This window comes from Nyctibius grandis, chromosome 4 (assembly GCF_013368605.1).
Source record: "Nyctibius grandis isolate bNycGra1 chromosome 4, bNycGra1.pri, whole genome shotgun sequence".
NCBI classification, from domain to species: Eukaryota; Metazoa; Chordata; class Aves; order Nyctibiiformes; family Nyctibiidae; genus Nyctibius; species Nyctibius grandis.
The window spans coordinates 25495168-25512543 of NC_090661.1; the positions used below are offsets into that span (position 1 = coordinate 25495168).

At 38.9% G+C, this 17376-nt stretch overlaps 1 protein-coding gene across 1 annotated transcript in view; it reads left to right on the forward strand.

The window, feature by feature from the left end:
• HSD17B12 (hydroxysteroid 17-beta dehydrogenase 12) overlaps positions 1 to 17376 on the forward strand; it is a 91970-nt gene that overhangs the window by 70028 nt on the left and 4566 nt on the right. Inside the window, 3 exon segments of the mRNA XM_068398701.1 lie at positions 2556 to 2590; positions 7927 to 8008; positions 12925 to 12990. Of these exon segments, the coding sequence (XP_068254802.1) occupies positions 2556 to 2590; positions 7927 to 8008; positions 12925 to 12990 (183 nt within the window).

The following is a 17376-nucleotide window of genomic DNA, read 5'->3' on the forward strand; positions in this document are numbered from 1 at the left end:
GTATTTTTTTCTGTACATAAAGATACTGGATATTCATATATCTCTCTTCACACATTGCAAGATGTAAAAATACAGATAGGGAAAACAGTTTTGCCCTATTTCACAGATTTTTGAAATTCCCTCAAAATACGAATTTTCATGGAAACAAATGTTGAGTAAGAAATCCTGTTTTGCATCAGCGTTTTTCTGGGGGGGGGGGGGGGGGGGGTGGGAGGGGTGGGTGGGGTGGCGGAATTGATTGCCTGTCCAGCTGAACTTTAGAAACAGACTAGTTAACACAGCTGGTAATGAGAGACTTCTTGATTTCTACGTGAATTGTGTACCTGTTGTTATATCTCAGCTCTTAATGGCTTCATAGTTTAATTTATATAAGTCAAACAATTATTGTAGCATGTTATTCTGTGCTTTCATTTGGATATCAATAGTAACCAGAAGGTTTATGATACACTAAGTTAGAGCTGCTTGGTGGGTTGCAGTTTGGATTCAGACCACAAATGCATTTTTGTGGATTTGTGACAAAGTTTCAAATGTGGAGTCCCCTCCCCATTACAAAGGGAGATCCTGTACTGTTTTTTCAGACCATTTATGGCTTGTCTAAAGGAAGGCAATTGCAGTCCACGTGTCAATCTATGGAGATAATATGCAGCATTACACTGCCCTGAGAGGCAAGAAAACAGTATGCAGCTTTTTGCTAAGGATCTGTGGGAGAGATCATAAAGCTTGTGCCTGATAAAGATCTGCCAGTCTTGAACTGGTCTTAAAACAAGCCCAAATTATTCTTTATCCTTTAACATTAAAAGAAATACTCGTTTCCGTATCTCTTTTGAAGCATTGGTGTATGAAAAAGCTCATGTATACTTAGACTTAATGTTAGAGGTTTTTTTGAAGTTGCATCAGATCTGTTTAGCTTTGTGATGTTTACAAACTCTGAATACTTAGTTTGACTTCTGGGGCAGTGCTGAGAGTTAAATATGTCAACAGCCGACTTCATGAAAGTAAGGTCTGTTCAACTCCTGCCTGTACAGTGCCTTATTGAAGCTGTCATGCAGCATGGCTGATGGCAGAATCTATTCTAAGTGAGACATGCCAATAAAATAGAAAACACAGCCCTTCTCTACCATTTTCTTTGTGTGTCAACTGCAATCAACTGAAATTTTGTTTTCTTTTGTGATTTTTCTCCTTTATTCCTGAAAGGATATGTTTTATAATTTAAAAATAAAAACAAACAAAAAAACTCAAACCCAGATTCAGTCATATACAAGGGTTAATGCAGTGGTGATAGTAATATGAATAACTTGCTACAGTAAGTTTTGTTTCTTTGTAATAAAAGTGCTTACAGGTGTTTTGTACTCCTGTATATGCTGATTTCTTTTTTCTTTTGGTGTTTTTCCTCCCATAATACTCAAATGTTTCATGTTTTAAGCTATCAAGGTAATTTGATATTTGTGGGAGTACCACTACATTTTGGTGCCATTAGTATTTTATCACCCCCTCCTCACTCTGTTCTTGAGAACTTTGTTGGAACACCTTTTAAAGATGTGAAAAGTGGTAACAATTCATATTTCTTGTCTGATCTGTCTTTGGTGTCAGTGACGTGACATTTATTAACGGGGTTGGTTTGGGGCAGGATAGTACTTGGCACAAGCTGAACTTTGACATTTTTTTCTTAAAGGCAGAAATTTTGGATTTAAATTGTATTTTAGGATGATAGTAATGTAGCAGGAAAATTAACTATTTCACACTAATTAAAAATTCATCAAAGTTTGGATCAATGCTTGATTTGTTTCCTTTGTCAGAGCTGCTCTGTCTGCAACCAGAAAGCTTGTTTTAGGATTACTGCTCTGGAGAATGCTTCAGCCAGGTTGTAAATAAATTGCTCAGAGTCATAATGAAGGCAGGAGCTTCCAGAGCAGTGGGGAGGTTTGCCAGGCTACTTTCCTTGTGGGGGTGTAGGTTCTTCAGTGTGAAAACATCTGTGTAATCAGCAAAAAATGTTTTAGGGTCTTAAATGTTTTCTGTAGGTAACATAATGTAGGAAACTTAATCTTCACTAGTTCTGTCCAGTGCTCTTAGTGCTCTACAATTTATTTTTAACTTAAAATCAGCAGTTGAGTAAGCCTAGCTAAAATGCATTGGATATTGTCTTGAGTCTTGGCACAGATGGTAAATTTAGTCCATCCTGAAGAACATAGATGCTTTTTGTGGGGAGAGAAAGATCATACATGTACTATAGTACTCCAGTGTTTTAATGTTCTTCAGAGGCCACGGATGCTGTGGAGCGGTGAAGACTTTTTTTTTTTTTTTTTACTCTTATTGTACTTAACGCTACTAGCTGGATGGGTTTGCCAGATTCAGTGCACACACTACTTGACAGAGCCAAGTTATCCAGGTATAATAAAAATAAACTGCCTACGCAAAGTATGGTCTCTGCTTCCCCGAGCCTTGGTTGGGGTGGAGGGGGTGGCAGCTGCTTCTGGGAGGAAGGGAGGCTTCCCTCGGTCTCTGGCTGTCTGATGTCTGCATTCTCAGCCATCACGAATGTTTTCTTTTTGCAGATGACACGATTGGTGCTGCCCAGCATGCTGGAAAGGTGAGTCACACTAACACTATCCAGACAAAGTCATCATTATTTATAGGGGAGAATCCTTTCTTGAAAAATTCATTACTGTGACTAATCAGCCTAGTCTCCATGTTTTAATGGCAGAGTAATGCTGGGTGAGTCACGCTGATGGTGCATGAATCATCAGACGGTGGAAGCCTTTTCCACTCGATTCCCTTTTTATTTTTCCTCTCCCTTCTCCACTGTTGTGGTGATTCCTTTTAGAACAGAATTAAAAAGCCCGTCTGACTCATCAGCACTAACTCAACAACCTGCTATTCTGAGGGGGTGGTTACAGTTCCTGGGAATAACCTTCTTAAGGCTATTTCTCTAAGTCATTGCAAGTAAAATGGATGTAAAGAATATGTTCTCATTATACAGTAGGAGGTATATTGAGGAAAGTCTGTGATCATTTGGAAAAGTGGAATCAGAGACCAGCTCTTTAAAATAGGAGTTAATGCACACCACTCTTGCCGCAGAAGACGTGTACTGGCTTCCTAGCTAGCTCCCAGGTGAAACTAAAAGGTGTACGGTTTCCATGTAGTCCCTCCAGGCTGTTTTCTAGCTGATGTTGACTTTCCCAGGCTGTTTGCAGTCTCTTGCGGTGCTAACCCCGGCTTGCTGGGGGTTGCCCTAGGTCAGGTCTGAGCTACGCTCGCAATACTGAGGAAAGCTGCGTAGAACCGTGACAGTCACCATGGTATTGCCTCCAAATGAATACTGTAGGAGGAGCATATATATGGGGCAAACCTCCAAATACGACAAAGATTAAGAAAAAATTGGTATTTCTTGTATCATCCCATAATCTGGGAGTCTTTATTGCAGATCAGGATTCAATTATTCAAGTGTTGCACAGATGCAGAGTAAATGTTTCACATATAAAACAAAGTTTCTTTATGGATACAAAGTGTCAGAGCTAGTGGCCAGTATGGGAGTCAGTGTCTAGCCTATCAGGGTGGGGGCGAGCTTAGATTTTTAGTTAAACAATCAGGAGATAAGACGTTTATTTCATGTACAGAAACTTGAGTTAGAAAAGAAGACCTAAGACACAGCTCAGGGGCAGGCGTGTAATATCTCCCAATGAAGCTGGAGTAGAGGATGAGGATTATAGTACAGTGGTGGTAGCTACTCAGGGTTTGTAAGTCAAAAGTTACTCCTTGCCCATGTACTATTATTGATCGATAAAGGGACCTGCCTCTTGTAAAACTACTGCCCTCTGAAGATGCCAACATGACCAAGCCATTCTGCTGTCTAAGGATTTTATGTTGGTTTGTTATCAATTTTGGGAATTTTGAAGCTCTAACAATTTCTTGCCTCAGTTTATTTTTTGTCTAAACAAATGTTGTAGTTATCTATTTGGCAGAGTTGATCTCTTTAGCTTCTTAGGACAGAATGATGAATACTCTACTGAAACAATATTCTGTGTATGTTTTTCTGTTACGTATTAACCTGGATAAGATTATTTGAATGAAAGGCAGCAAACCAGGGTCCTGCTGACCTCTGTTTCTGAATACACTTGAGCACACCATGTTATGTTTCTTCTCGCTTTTCCTGTCTACATGATTACCTCAAGAACCTCAAGGATAAATGTTCAAGAAGAAGTTTGGAAAAAGGTGGTTAGAAAAAATCCCCACATTTTTAACTTTTTCCTGTGTGTGAGCAGCCAGTTTGAATGACTGCTCCATTTGAATGAAGGCCTTGGTTTCTGTCCCAGGGAAAAATATTTGAAAAAGCTTCAATTTTCTATTTCGTTTTGTGAAGTCAGTTGGATTTGCAGTGCACGGAAGCAATGTCTGCAGCTGCCAATTCCTGCATAGCCATAGCTCACAGGCCATTAACACCACTAGGAGTCTGTAACCACAGGAGAACATGGCTGTCCAGCAAACCCAAGAGCATGAACGAATGGTAGCTGTGCTTGGCTGCTCTTTGGGCCAACCATAAATTTCTCACATGGGACTGTGGGTTAGGAAAAAGGGCTCCTGACTCTAAGAGTAAAACTAGACTAGGAATCCCATCGTTACTCCTCACTTGTTCAAGGACGATAGCGTGTTGAGTAGATGTGACGTAGTATGCATCTTGCAGCTGTAGTGACACACTACAGCATCTTGCAGCTGTAGTGTGTACTTTTACATATTTGAGTCTTGGCTTTAAGGCAATATATTACAAGACAAATACAGAAATAGAGCAGTCTACATACTTTGCACCCAGTTCTGTAAGAAGAAAACACAACTGCATCTTGGTATGTCTGTTACTTTTTATTTATAATAAACATAGCAGCATTAGATGAACGCCTCTTCTGGTAATGGCATTTAGATTCTCTGCTGTGGCTCCTCTCCTGTGCTCTGAACAGTTAAAGTGACAATTTATAATCTGCGGCTTCCTATTACACTTAAATGAGCAGTTCCTCTGTAAATTTTCCAGCTCCTGTCTAAGGTGGGAGACTCATAGAACTGAAAATCGAGGCTTGATGTCTTTGGGAACAAAAAAAACACCACCACCAAAAATCAGTTGACTGTTTCTAGACAAATATCAAACTATGGTATTTATTGCCAGGGAAGTAGCAAGTGCATAATTACATTACAGAGGAAGCTTGCTCTTTCCACTTGGTGTGCAGCTGGAGCAGGCACTGGTTGCCACAGCAACAGGGAGATGGCTAAATATAGCCTCCCTGGCACTGGACCGCTTAAGGTAGAATGATGGGGAGGTGTGAGGGTGTGGGCCTGGCTCTCTTCATCTTGACCAACTTTTTTTTTTAATTAAGTGCACAGTTGAGTTGGATGGAGCACTGATGCTTGCATAGTTCTTCAGATCTCCTCCTAAAAACATTTCTTCTGCAATTCCTCTAAGAAGCAAAATTGTAATTTGAGTAATTGGAAGTTCCCCCTACATGCATGCTTCTCAGTTTCCTTTTATCTGGAGATTTTAAGTTATGAGCTTTTAAGACTAGGACAAATCCAAACCACAAAACCCACCGTGGCATTGACTGCTTCAAAGAGACCAATACATGGAGCTTCTGCAAGGGACTGCTATTAATTTGTTGTGTTTCCAAGAGGGTCAGACCATTAATTCACTGCACCTAGATGATGGTCACTACTGCTGGAAAGCTGCAGTCTAGCCAGATGCTGCAAGACCTGTGTTTTACAGCCTGAATGCCAACCTCTCTTCTAAAGCTTCAGTTTGTTTTATAAGCATGAGGCTCATCTTTATCTATATAAATGCTTATGCCTTTTTGAATCCTGTTAAGCTTTTGTCCTCAATTAAGTTTTGTGGCAAGTACTCCCGTAGTCTTAATATGGGAAGAGCACTTCCTTTTATTGGATCTAAATTTCAGTCTTTCGTTTAAATAAATGTCATCTTTCTTTTGTATTCTGAGAGGATAAATCAAAGATCTTGATCTTTGTCATTCATTAAGCTGTATACTCTTATCATGGCTGCTCTTAATAGTCTCTTAAATAGCTAAATTGAACCAATCTTTTCACTTTATCGATGTATCAGGCTTTTTTCCCCTTTCTTAAATCATCAGGTTCTTAATATTTCTGTCCTATATTTGGAGGGATAAAAGTGTTCCATGGACTGTAATACAAGATTTCAGTGGTGGTGGATCTGCCCCTGCCATTTCCACCATCCTGTTCTTTGGCCGTTTTTGGTGACTGCTGCATAAAAGAGAACTCCTTGTGGACTTTGTTCAGGTTTTCCAGGGAGCAGATAGTTGATTTAGAGTCCTGCAAGGTTTGTGATTAATTAATGTTATTTTCTTTAGTATGCATTGTTGTTTTTTTTCATATTGATTTTTCATCTTCCATTCTGTAGTCTGCTCACATAGCAGTCTGAGCTCTTTAAAAAGTTCCTTATAGTATTGTCCAATCTGGTAATCTCTTAAAAACTGCATGAATACTCATTTCACTGCTAATCCCCATTTGAGCTCATGAATAAATATCACAAGCACCACCTGTCTTGATATGAAAAACTTCTGGCATCCACTGTTAACCTTCTGCTGTCATGAAAATTCATGATTAATTTGTGGTCTTACTTTCTCCATACTACATATTTTGATCCATGTTACTACTTTATTTCACCAACCAAGCCTTGCAGATAACTCCTGAAAAACACAATGAACTCTGGCAAAGGTGTTTGAAATCTTGAATGACTGAAATGATTCTTTTCTGTCATGTTAGCCATCTCATTTCTAGAGGTGAAGCAATCACAGATTTAATTCACACTTCTATCACAGCAGAAGCCATGTTGGTTTGAATCTATTGTCACGATTTTCAGAGTTCTATCATTTTAATTTTTAAGAGTCACTTAAGATTAGCTGTTTGTTTTCAAGATGGCTACTTAAATCATTGTGGCAGCAGTGGCATAGGGTATACGCAAATGAACAAATATGATGAGAAACTGGTATGTGAATCTGCAGGAGCTGAGCTGCATGATGCCTGAATGTTCTCACTCTGCACTAAACACAGCACACTTAGTAGCACATTCAGGTAAACTGGCTTGAATTTACTACAGGATAAGAAGAAGCAGAGATGCATCTTTCACTGTGTTGGACTGTCCGGTAGCACCCTCTAACAGTGTAGTTGTCCTAATTTACCTGAAGCTTTTAAAATTAATTCTTCTTTCTACCTAGTACTAAATAATGTCTGTTTTTGTAGGTAAAGCTAGTCAATGAAATAGACATGCTCAAAATCAGTCAGTGGGTTGGGAAATCCAGGAGTCTTACTTTCTGTCCTACCTGCACATGCTTTACAAATGCTTGGCAGAGCAGGTAGTAGCTAATTTCAGATGGGTACCCTTACCTAAATATTATTGTGGGATATTTACAGTGTTACTGTAATACAGCTGTAAAACAACTCGTATTTTCTGTAGTCATCCACTGAATATCTTCCATACTATATTAAAACACTTCTGTATTTGAGCAGTAGATTCAGATACTTCCTATTTTGAAGATGTATCATGAAGTAACTAACACTTAGAAGATGAAAAGGATTATCAAAGTGTAAACTATACAAGAAAGTTGTGCTGCCTTTTCTGTCACCTTCGCCTGAGATTTAGAAGTTGCCTTTTGGACCTGTGCCAGCTTTGTTCAATTGGTTTAGCATAGTTTAGCGCGCTGTGTGTGTGTGGAGCTTGACCTTGGAGTTGTTCCTGATTTATACCAGCTGTATTGTGCTCAGTCATATTAGTAAATTTCAGTTTAGGATTTGGTTGGGGTTTTTAAACAGATCTTAATCTCACTTGCATCCTCAAGGTTTTCTTCAGGCTTGCAGTAATTTTCTGAAACATGAAAGATGTTTCCTTTATTTCATGATTTCTTCACTGCCTTTCAGATCAAAAGGGGTAATCCTGAATATCTCCTCAGCTGCTGGGATGTATCCAACTCCACTGCTGACTCTTTACTCTGCAACCAAGGTAAGTGTTCTTTTCCACACTGAAATTGAGTGTCAAACGTAAACCAGCACTACAGGAGTAAATGTTTTGGTGTCCATCTAGTGGTGCTTTCATGAACTAAAAGTACGGAGTTTCTAACTTAAATTTTTCCAACAGTGGAAGCTGGAAGGTCAAGAGAAAAATGAGTGCAAGGGTTTACTGGCATGGAAATGAGTATTTTATATATGTCATCATGCATTCTACTTTTTCATGGAAAAGGATGCTAGTGTACCAAGCAAGCTTAGTGTGAGGTTGAGAAAGGACATTGAATAAGTTTAACACACTTTCATATTTTGACCTTGAAACTTTTTTCTCTAGTCTTACTGAAGATGTGTATCTTCAATACATATGTCTATGTATTTCTTTAAGTAGGACTCTTCTGGTGCTTGCTGGAAGCAAACATTTGTCCTCCTTTTTTATTAGCTGCCTTAAGTTTAGCATTTTGGATAAGAGAAAGGATAGAGCTCTAGGGCCTCACCATTACCAAATAGTCAACTTCCCTGCTGACTGTACATCCTTCTAATGTAGCCCAGTATGTCATTTGATGTTCTTGCAGTGAGTGGATTATTGGCTTATCTTCTCCCTGTCAGCCACCATAAATTCCATGTTCTTTGCTGCAGGGCTGCTACTCAACCAAAATTAAGGCATGGCATTATCCCACTCGCCATGCAGAACTTTGCACTTCACTCTGTGCCAGTCAAGAAATCTCATGATGTTTAACAATAATCAAGTTTATCAGGATGTCTCTGGACTGAAGCTCTGTCATGTCAGCCACTCCATCCAATGTCGTCATCTGCAAATTTGCTGAGGGTGTGCTCTGTGTCATCATCTAGGTCGCTGGTAGGAGATACTGAAGGATATGGACCTCTGTATTGATCTGTAGGGTTCTCTGCTTGTTATCAGCCAGATGTCAAGCTATTGATCATGGCCCTTTGAGCCTGCTGGTCCAGCCAATTTTCAGTCTGGCCAGCAGTTTGTCCTTTCAGCACATATATGCTTGACTTCCAAATGAGAATGCTGCAGAAGATGGTGTCAAAAGCTTTACTAAAGTGAAAATATGTCTATATATACACTCACATATAGCTTACATTAAAAATCTGTTTCCCTCACCTACAAAGCTAGTCCACTCCATTGTAGAAAGCAATTTAGTTGGTCAAGCATTATTTGCTGTTGGTAAATCTGTGTTAACTGTTTCTAATATATCTTCTTGTCCTTTACATGCTTGGAAGTGAATTCCAAAAGGAGGGCTCCATGAACTTTCCACAAACTGAATTAAAGCTGACAGGATCATTCTTGCCTTTTCAAGGAGGGATATGTTAGCCTTCTTCCAGTTGTCAAAGACCTCCCCCAGTTTCCATAGTTTTTCAGATGTCGTAGGCAGCAGACTTGTATACATATGGACTAGTTCTTTCAGCTCTTCTGAGTGAATCCATAGTGGCTCCATGGATTTGAATACATTGAGTTTCTCTGAGTAGTCCCTAAATTGCTGCTGCCTCTGCCTATCTTTTCCATTAAACAACGCTGGTGCATGCAGAGGTGTGGGAGCAGGCTTTGGCTGTGCAAAGGCAAGAGAATTGTTGAACACCTTAACTTTTTTTCTATCCTTTATCTCTAGGTTGTCTCCCTTAACCCATCAACAGACACCCATTTGTCTGAAATTCCTCTTGAAACTGGTATACCTAGAGGATCCTTTACTGCTACCCTTAACGTCCTTCACTAGTCTTTTCCTAGCTTGGATTTTATTCCTAAGTACCCAATAATGTTCTATGTTTCTCTCTTGTTATTTCTCCTTGTTTCTGTCTCTCGTGCTCATTTTTAGTTCATCAAGAAGCTCCCCACTTAGCCAAATACCCCTTTTACTGAAATTTCCTGTCTTTTTCCACAATAGGCTGGTTTATTTTACCAGTTCATAAGTTACTACTCTAGATCTACATTTCATGTTAAATTTTTCTGCTCTGATTTCTCTTTGTGTCACTGGGACAGTTTTGTCTTTCTGCAGCTGTTCTTATTTTTTTCCAAAGATACTTACAGGGACTTCTAAAATGTTCACCTAAAAAGTCTCTAGTTAACACCATAAAGACAGAATGTGGGTACACAGTATGGAACTGAAGCATACGTGATAAAACTAAATGCGAGAGACATTTACACTGGTATTAAAGCAATATGGCACTACAGCTTTTTCAGGTGCACCTGGTAATTACCTTAAATACTTCAAGGATTTCAGAGTCTAAGCAGAACCTTGAGAGTATGAGGAAACCTTAGGTAGTGTCATTCATGTCAGAACAGACCTATGTTTCCTCTAGACTCTCAGTAACATCTTCATATTTCCAGAAAGGAATTGATGCACACTATTTTATTCATAGTAAAGAAGGGGATATTTAAGTTTAGAAATCATGAAAGCCTGAATTAGTTTTAGCTGATAAAATTTGCTCTTGAAATAGCTGTTTCCTGAGAGCACAGTTCTTTGTTTTAATGCAAAAGGTCACTTTTGTTGTGGCAGTGCCTTCAGCTTTATGGAATGAACTGAGCTTCTGATTTTAGTGATAATATGCCTTACACTGCTATGGTTAGTCTTTTTTTCAGTAAGAATCTCAAATATTTCCTCCCCTCCCCCTAAGAAACTCAATTACAGCTTAAGTAATCTGCCGATTCTCAGCACTGTTCATCTTCTACCACAGCAAGATTAGTAAGCATGAAAGTGACTCCCCTGATGTAGCTATAGAAAGACTGTATCTGCAATTTCTAGGGTTTTTTTCCTCATCTATATAGAAGGGGTCTAAAGCATAGTATCCTTCAGGTCTAAGTCAATGGCTTTGGCTAATTATCAGGAACAGACGCAGTCCAACTCTTTAACCTTCCTGTGGAGAATTCCCTGTTTTACAATTAAACGAGACACTTTCAAAGGAATCATAGTATCTACCTGCATTAATACTAATGAGAAGTGAAATACGATTTTTTTTTTTTTTTTTTTTTTTCCTCACCATGTCTTTAGTATTTGGGTTTGTTACTGGATATCCAAGGAGAAGACGTTTTCTTAATGCAATGTTTATCTGTTTATTCAGGGGATGCTTAATTAGATGATGTTCTTAAGACTGTTTTAAGTTATAGGCTGCTGGGGGGCTTGAGGTTCTGGAGGTCTTTGTCTTGAAATAAATTCTTCAAGAAGAAAAACTCTATAAAGTTTATTTGGATACTGGAAGCTGCTTTTTCTTATATAAAATGGAACATTCTCTTTATTGCAAGCTCTCTTCAACCAGTAGAGATGACAGTCTCTTTATACTGTCTTTCCATATTTGGAACAGTAACTCATTTCAGGACTCTCTCATGTAGAAATAGAAATTTGAATGATCAAAGTCCCTTGATTAACACAATAAAGTTTTTTATTTATTTTAAATAGATTATTGATATACTCTGGGCAGTTATCACACCTATATCTGGTAACTGTGTTCAGGGACTACACTGAACTATTTGCATGTCTATACAAGTGCCTTATTGTTGCAATAGCATGACTAGCTCACTTGAATCATTGCTGGTAGGCCTGATTTTCAGAGACTTGTTGAATACTGGATTTCATTAAGAACTTATACTTGGAAGAAAGGGAGAAGGAAAGAACAGAGTTGGACAGAAGATAAGCTTTTTTTGGTTTAATGAGCCCCCTTCTAGCTTGTACATGCAACTTGAAGATGAAGAATAAAAGGACCTATCTACTACACAGCAAAATCTAGTTTTCTTTCAGATCTTGTGTATGCTCAGAAAAGCATCTATAGAAATAGCTCAGCAGTGTGGGAGTGTTTCTTCTGCTGCTTGTATAGGCTGAGTTCAGTAGGATGACCTTAATAGGAAAAACACGAGGCACTGCAAGCTTTAAACACTGGTTTCAGTTAGAACTTGTGTTAATCCAGTGATGACATGGTCAGCAAAGGAAGGTTGTAAAGCAGGTGCAATACTAGAGCTTTGCTGTTTGTTTTGAAACTGGTTTGAAGCAACTGCTTCTTAAATACTTGAATTAATTTACTTAGTATTTATTTTGGCTTCAAGCACAGATAAGATAGTTTAGTTCCTTCAGTTGAAGATCTGCCATTTATCCTACTTGGCTGTATTGTTTCACCAAAACAAGAAACCGTAGCAGAACCTGCTATTTTGTCTCACTGGACTGTGGGAGGGAAGAGTGGAAAGGTGGCTTAGAAGAATTTGGGGAGGGGGAATCTATGCTGGTTTGAACTGCTGAGTAGCCTTGGGTTATTAGGGCAATGCTTTCTTCTTGTGGTTGTGGAGGCGGCTGTATCAGATGTGAGGGCATCTTGAAGGCAGGTACTAGCATTAACCTTTTAAGCATTTACCCTTTCACTTCTTTCTTGCAACTTTTAGTCTTGTAGTTTCTACAACTTCCAGAAGCTGGGGAGAGAATCTGTGGTAGTGGACTTCAGGACTAGGAAGAAGTATCACCGTAGGGTGGCATTTCTTAAAAATGTAAAGGCAGAAGGCAAAGTATTTAAACACTATGTTTTAAAAACCATGCACAAGAGTAACCTACTTAAATCACTCATATCCTTAGACTTTTTTTAAAGACATGAAGTAGTGGACAATGTGAACATACAAAATCTTATTTTCCTTTTTTAACTAGGCTTTATGTAAGGAATCTATTCCTTTTCTTTCTAAATTAAAAAGGGTTTTATTTGTTTAGATTGAGCCTCACTTCTGTAAAAATGCTTTGTAAGCATAGGGTTTCTATTCAGATGGCATTGCTCTAATATGCAAAGTTTCTTTGAAAACCTAAGGTTTTTCACTTTGAAAACAGGATCGATAAATAGTAATTCAAATATGCTTACAAAAACCCGCAACTACAGTTTCCATTTTAATGCATAGCATGCTGTATATTTCCCTTCTTTTCTCTCTAGGCTTTTGTGGATTACTTCTCCCGAGGCCTCCATGCAGAATACAAGAACAAGGGCATCATTGTGCAGGTGAGTAGTTTGTTTCATGTAAGTGTGGTTACCACAGCAACATTGGTGCCTTGGTAACAAAAGGGAATCAGCATGTTCTCTCATTCATGAATATGTGACATAGATTAAGGATAAGGATTTCCTTTGATCCCATTAGCAGTTTCCTGAAGTTACTCTGAAACAATGCATCTTGAAGCAACAAAAAACACTGTGGGTTTTTTTTTTCAGCTGATGGTGGTAATTGAACCTTTAAGTATAAAATATTCCCTAAAACTGTGTGCAACTCTGTAGAATACATCTTTATACAACCTAAATCTACTGGAATGCACTTTTGGAGTGCATTTGCACAGAGATTCAATGGGCAACTGCTCAAAAGAACTAGCATAGTACAAGTCCATTCCCTGCAGTGTCAGTGAATCAACTGTTAGTGTAAGCATAGTAGCAAGAACAAACAAAAACCTCAAAGACCCTTTGTATGTAATGGACCAATTTAATTTTTTTTTAGTACTGGGTTTCCATGTTATTAATGAGTCTTTCTCCGCCCCCCCCCCGCCCCCCCATTTGTTTACCTTTTATGGTTTTAATTATTTTTGATGGGGCATAAAAGCAAACCATGCCAGTCTCCTACAGCTTTATGGGATTTTGCTTTAATATCACTTCTCACATACTCTTAGGGTTTGCTTCCAAAATGTAGCTGGAATTTCCAGCTTTGGAAGCAAACACTGAATTTTTTGTTATTACACCTGTTGCTCTCCACAGCAATACTCAGTTTGATAAAGGTGGTATAAGATCTTACCTGTACTGTGAAGACAGTGGTGTATCTTTTTAAAATTCAGTTAGGGATCTTCTTATAAACAGGATTAACCTATGTCCATGCCTGTCATTCTCCTATTGTGTACGGTGGTTCTCAAAACCATCTAAACTACAAAGGCCTTATGAGGAGTAAGGGACAAAGTTGTCTGCCTTATTTGTGCAATTAAGCGTGAGAGCACAGCTTTTTTTACTAGCTAAAACAATAGAGAATTGTTACCAACTTAAGGCTATCTTACCTTTTTGACGTGCTAGATTTTTTTTCCCCTTTAAGCATAATTAGCAAAACAAGAACTTAACACCAGGAAATGTCCTGGAGTTTAGTATCCAGAAGTTTAGTTCCAGTTGTTTAGTACAATCACAGAATCACAGACTGGTTTGGGTTGGAAGGGACCTTAAAGATCATCTAGTTCCAACCCCCTGCCACGGGCAGGGACACCTTCCACTAGACCAGGTTGCTCAAAGCCTCATCCAACCTGGCCTTGAAAAAATAATGTCCAGTCCCAGTTCCTGAGAGAGGTTTATGTTAAGAAAAAAGGCAATTGCTTGTTGAGCTATTCCCATGCAGTCACTGACTTTTTAATGGGAACCTCATTTAAAACCTAGATTTAAACCTTATACTAAACATCTTAAAGGATGCTGTTTATTTTGGGGACAGTTGGCAGTGGAGAGGAAGCTAGCAAAACTGGTCCCTGAAAGCATTCTAACTACTGTTGTTATAGTCCTTCTCGAGGACAGACTAGATGACATTAATTTTATGCTGGTAACAGATTATAACTGGCTGTAGAGCTCCCAAAGCATAACTTCTCCTCAGAGTGCTTGATGCTGTCTCATAGCACCCTGAGATGTACCTTCAGCTAAACCAATGTGCAGCAATGAAGGATGCATAAAAAGGTAGCACTCTGAACAGGTACACGTTCAGCATACAGGGTGGTTTGTGTATGCTCTCAGTTCTTGAAGTGGATTCAGCTGGAGCAAATTTTAGTGTTCTATGTCTCCTTGTTGCTTTCTCTTCTCACAGGGCTTTCCAAGCCTTTCTCTGGCTTCAGCCCCAAACTGTCCAGCAACGGGTCAATTTTTACCATACTACAAGTTCCTTACAGCTTTCTTTTCACTTTTACTCTCTATATTACTTCTATCTCCCCGGTGTGGTTAAAGTTGTATTACTTGCAGATTTAGCTTCATTATCAGACAGCTGTTCTTCCAATCAGTTTCATCTACATGCAGTGTGGCCCTCTTTTAATCTGTGCTCACAGTCTCCAAATGAGACTGAAGGAACTGGTGGAGTATTTCTCTTTTCTACATCAATAATACGAAGTCTTCCAGCAGGATTTCTTTCCTGCTCAAGCCTACCTACAAACTGTGAGGCATGGGCTCCTTAACACACAGCTTCACTGGCAATAGAGCTGAGTGTGATTTTTTTTTTTTTTTGTGTGTGTGTGTTGTGATACAATCTCTAAGCTCTTTCTCTGTTTTCTGGTGTTTTCTTAGGTAAAGCTGCTGACAGTTACCTCAGTGTGAGAGTATTTAGAGACAGATGCTTGCAGGAGAAAGTGTTACATCTTAAGATGTGTTCCTATGTGCGTTTGTAACCAGGCAGTTTCTTCCTCCCCAAATTTTGCTTAAATAGTACTCTGTCAGTTTGAGAGGAAAAGGAAGAAGGAGCAGGTACTGCTCATTTATGACTTTGGAGTACCTATTGAAACTGAAAAGGTAAATAACCTAGGAACTCATGCTTGGCTAAAGGCAGTAAAAACAGTGTGAATGTAGATAGTATGGGAAAGATGTATTGGATATGGAAAAGCTAGAAAAAATTTTCAGTGTCTTACGTTTTTAACACTATAAACAAATGAAGAATTAAATCTGGCTTTCTGTATCAACAATTATGTTTTCCTGTACCAAACTTAACAGGTTGTGGTAAGCTGTCTTTTTGTAACTCCCATGTTGGCTAAGGGTGCTTTTTTGCCCCTAAATGTAGACAGTGAATTGCCATTCTGAGTTATGTGGGCCTGATGACCAATAGCTGTCACAGCTTCAATTTGTTATGCTAATTTTATTGCAGTCCATGTCCTTGTCTTCTTCCAGCCTAAGTCACTATAAACCACTAATGAATATTACAAGTACCTTCCTGTGAAGACTAGCTGATGTATCTTCTTCAAGCCCTTTGGAAGACTGCATCTCCTTTAGATTCTTTGAAGTTCATCTCTCTGACCTTCAGAAATGGAACGCTTGTAATTCCAGACTTGCACTTCCAGTTGAGATCACCATTTAAACCAGTTAGCTTTTACCATGCCAATACCTGCGGAGTACCACTGCATGAAAAGCAGAAACACAGTACAGGTGGTGTTTTACCAATTTCTGAAGTTCAACCTAAGGTATATCAGTTTTGTTCAAGTGGATTACCTTCTCTGTGGAAACTTAGTTTTGATAATACGTGGTGCTTTTATTGCAATGCAGACATCTTTAGATTAAAAATATACTTTTTCTGGCTGACAGGCCTGCTTAATTTTACAGAAGCAGCATAGGTTAAAATTCTGTGTGTGTTTACATGGAGAGAAAGAGATAGGCAAAAAGAAAAGGAATGAAGAAGATAACAAGGACTTCTCTCAAGACTTTTTTTTGAAAAATCTCTCCATTAAAGGTTTCTGCACTCTCTTCTGAAACTTATGCTCTTTGAATATGTCCAAAAATATTGCTTGGTTCTTTACCCCTTTATTTTACTCCCTTTTTTTAAACTTCAGTCAGTATTGGCATTCTCCCTTTATGCTGCATTGCTATCCATAGTAGAAGTGGAACAGTGAAACTTCTGCTACCTGTTTCCTTCTGCTATATCCACTATACAAAATATCAGATCACAGAATCATGGAATTGTTTGTTTGAAGGGATCTCTAGGAATTTTTCTAGTCTAACCTCCTGCTCTCCTAGTGTTAGCAGTGGGGTTGCTGCTAACACAAGGTCACGGGCTAGTTGTGGCTTTATCCAGCCAAATCTTGAAAACCTTCAAGGGCAGGGACGCCTTGACTTCTCTGGACAACCTGTTAAGAGTGTTGCACTGCTCTTCTAGCAAATGGCTTTTGCCTTAGTGTCCAGTCTGAAAGTTCGCAGCCAAAATTGATGGGTTTGCCTGTTGTTATTTTATCTGGCAATACCAAGAAGAGTTTGGCTGTTGTACTTGCAGCTGCCCTTGAAATAATTATAGGAAGGTTTTGGGTCACCCCCAGCCTCCTTGTCACCACACTGAACAAACCCATCTCTCTCTCTCCAGGTATTCACAAAAGTATGCTGTCACCAGGCTAATGGCATTGCCTTCCTCCAAAGCTTTTTAGCTTTGCTCTTTAGCTTTCTGTACAGGTCAGCTTTGGTTGCTGCAATTCTTCCATTTCCCCTTTATATCCCCCACCCTTCTTTTCCCCACAGGGAAACAGAAAGAGACTTCTGAACTCTTGAGTGTTTCCAGTCTTTTTTAAAAGTAAGGTAAAATAGGTGATAAAATTGTGTAAACAAGCTCTTCTGACTTTTTGGGGCTTATTTTGATGTGAATGTAGCATAATTAGTAGAGTCTTCTGTTCAGGAACTGAGATCAGTTTTTGCATCCAT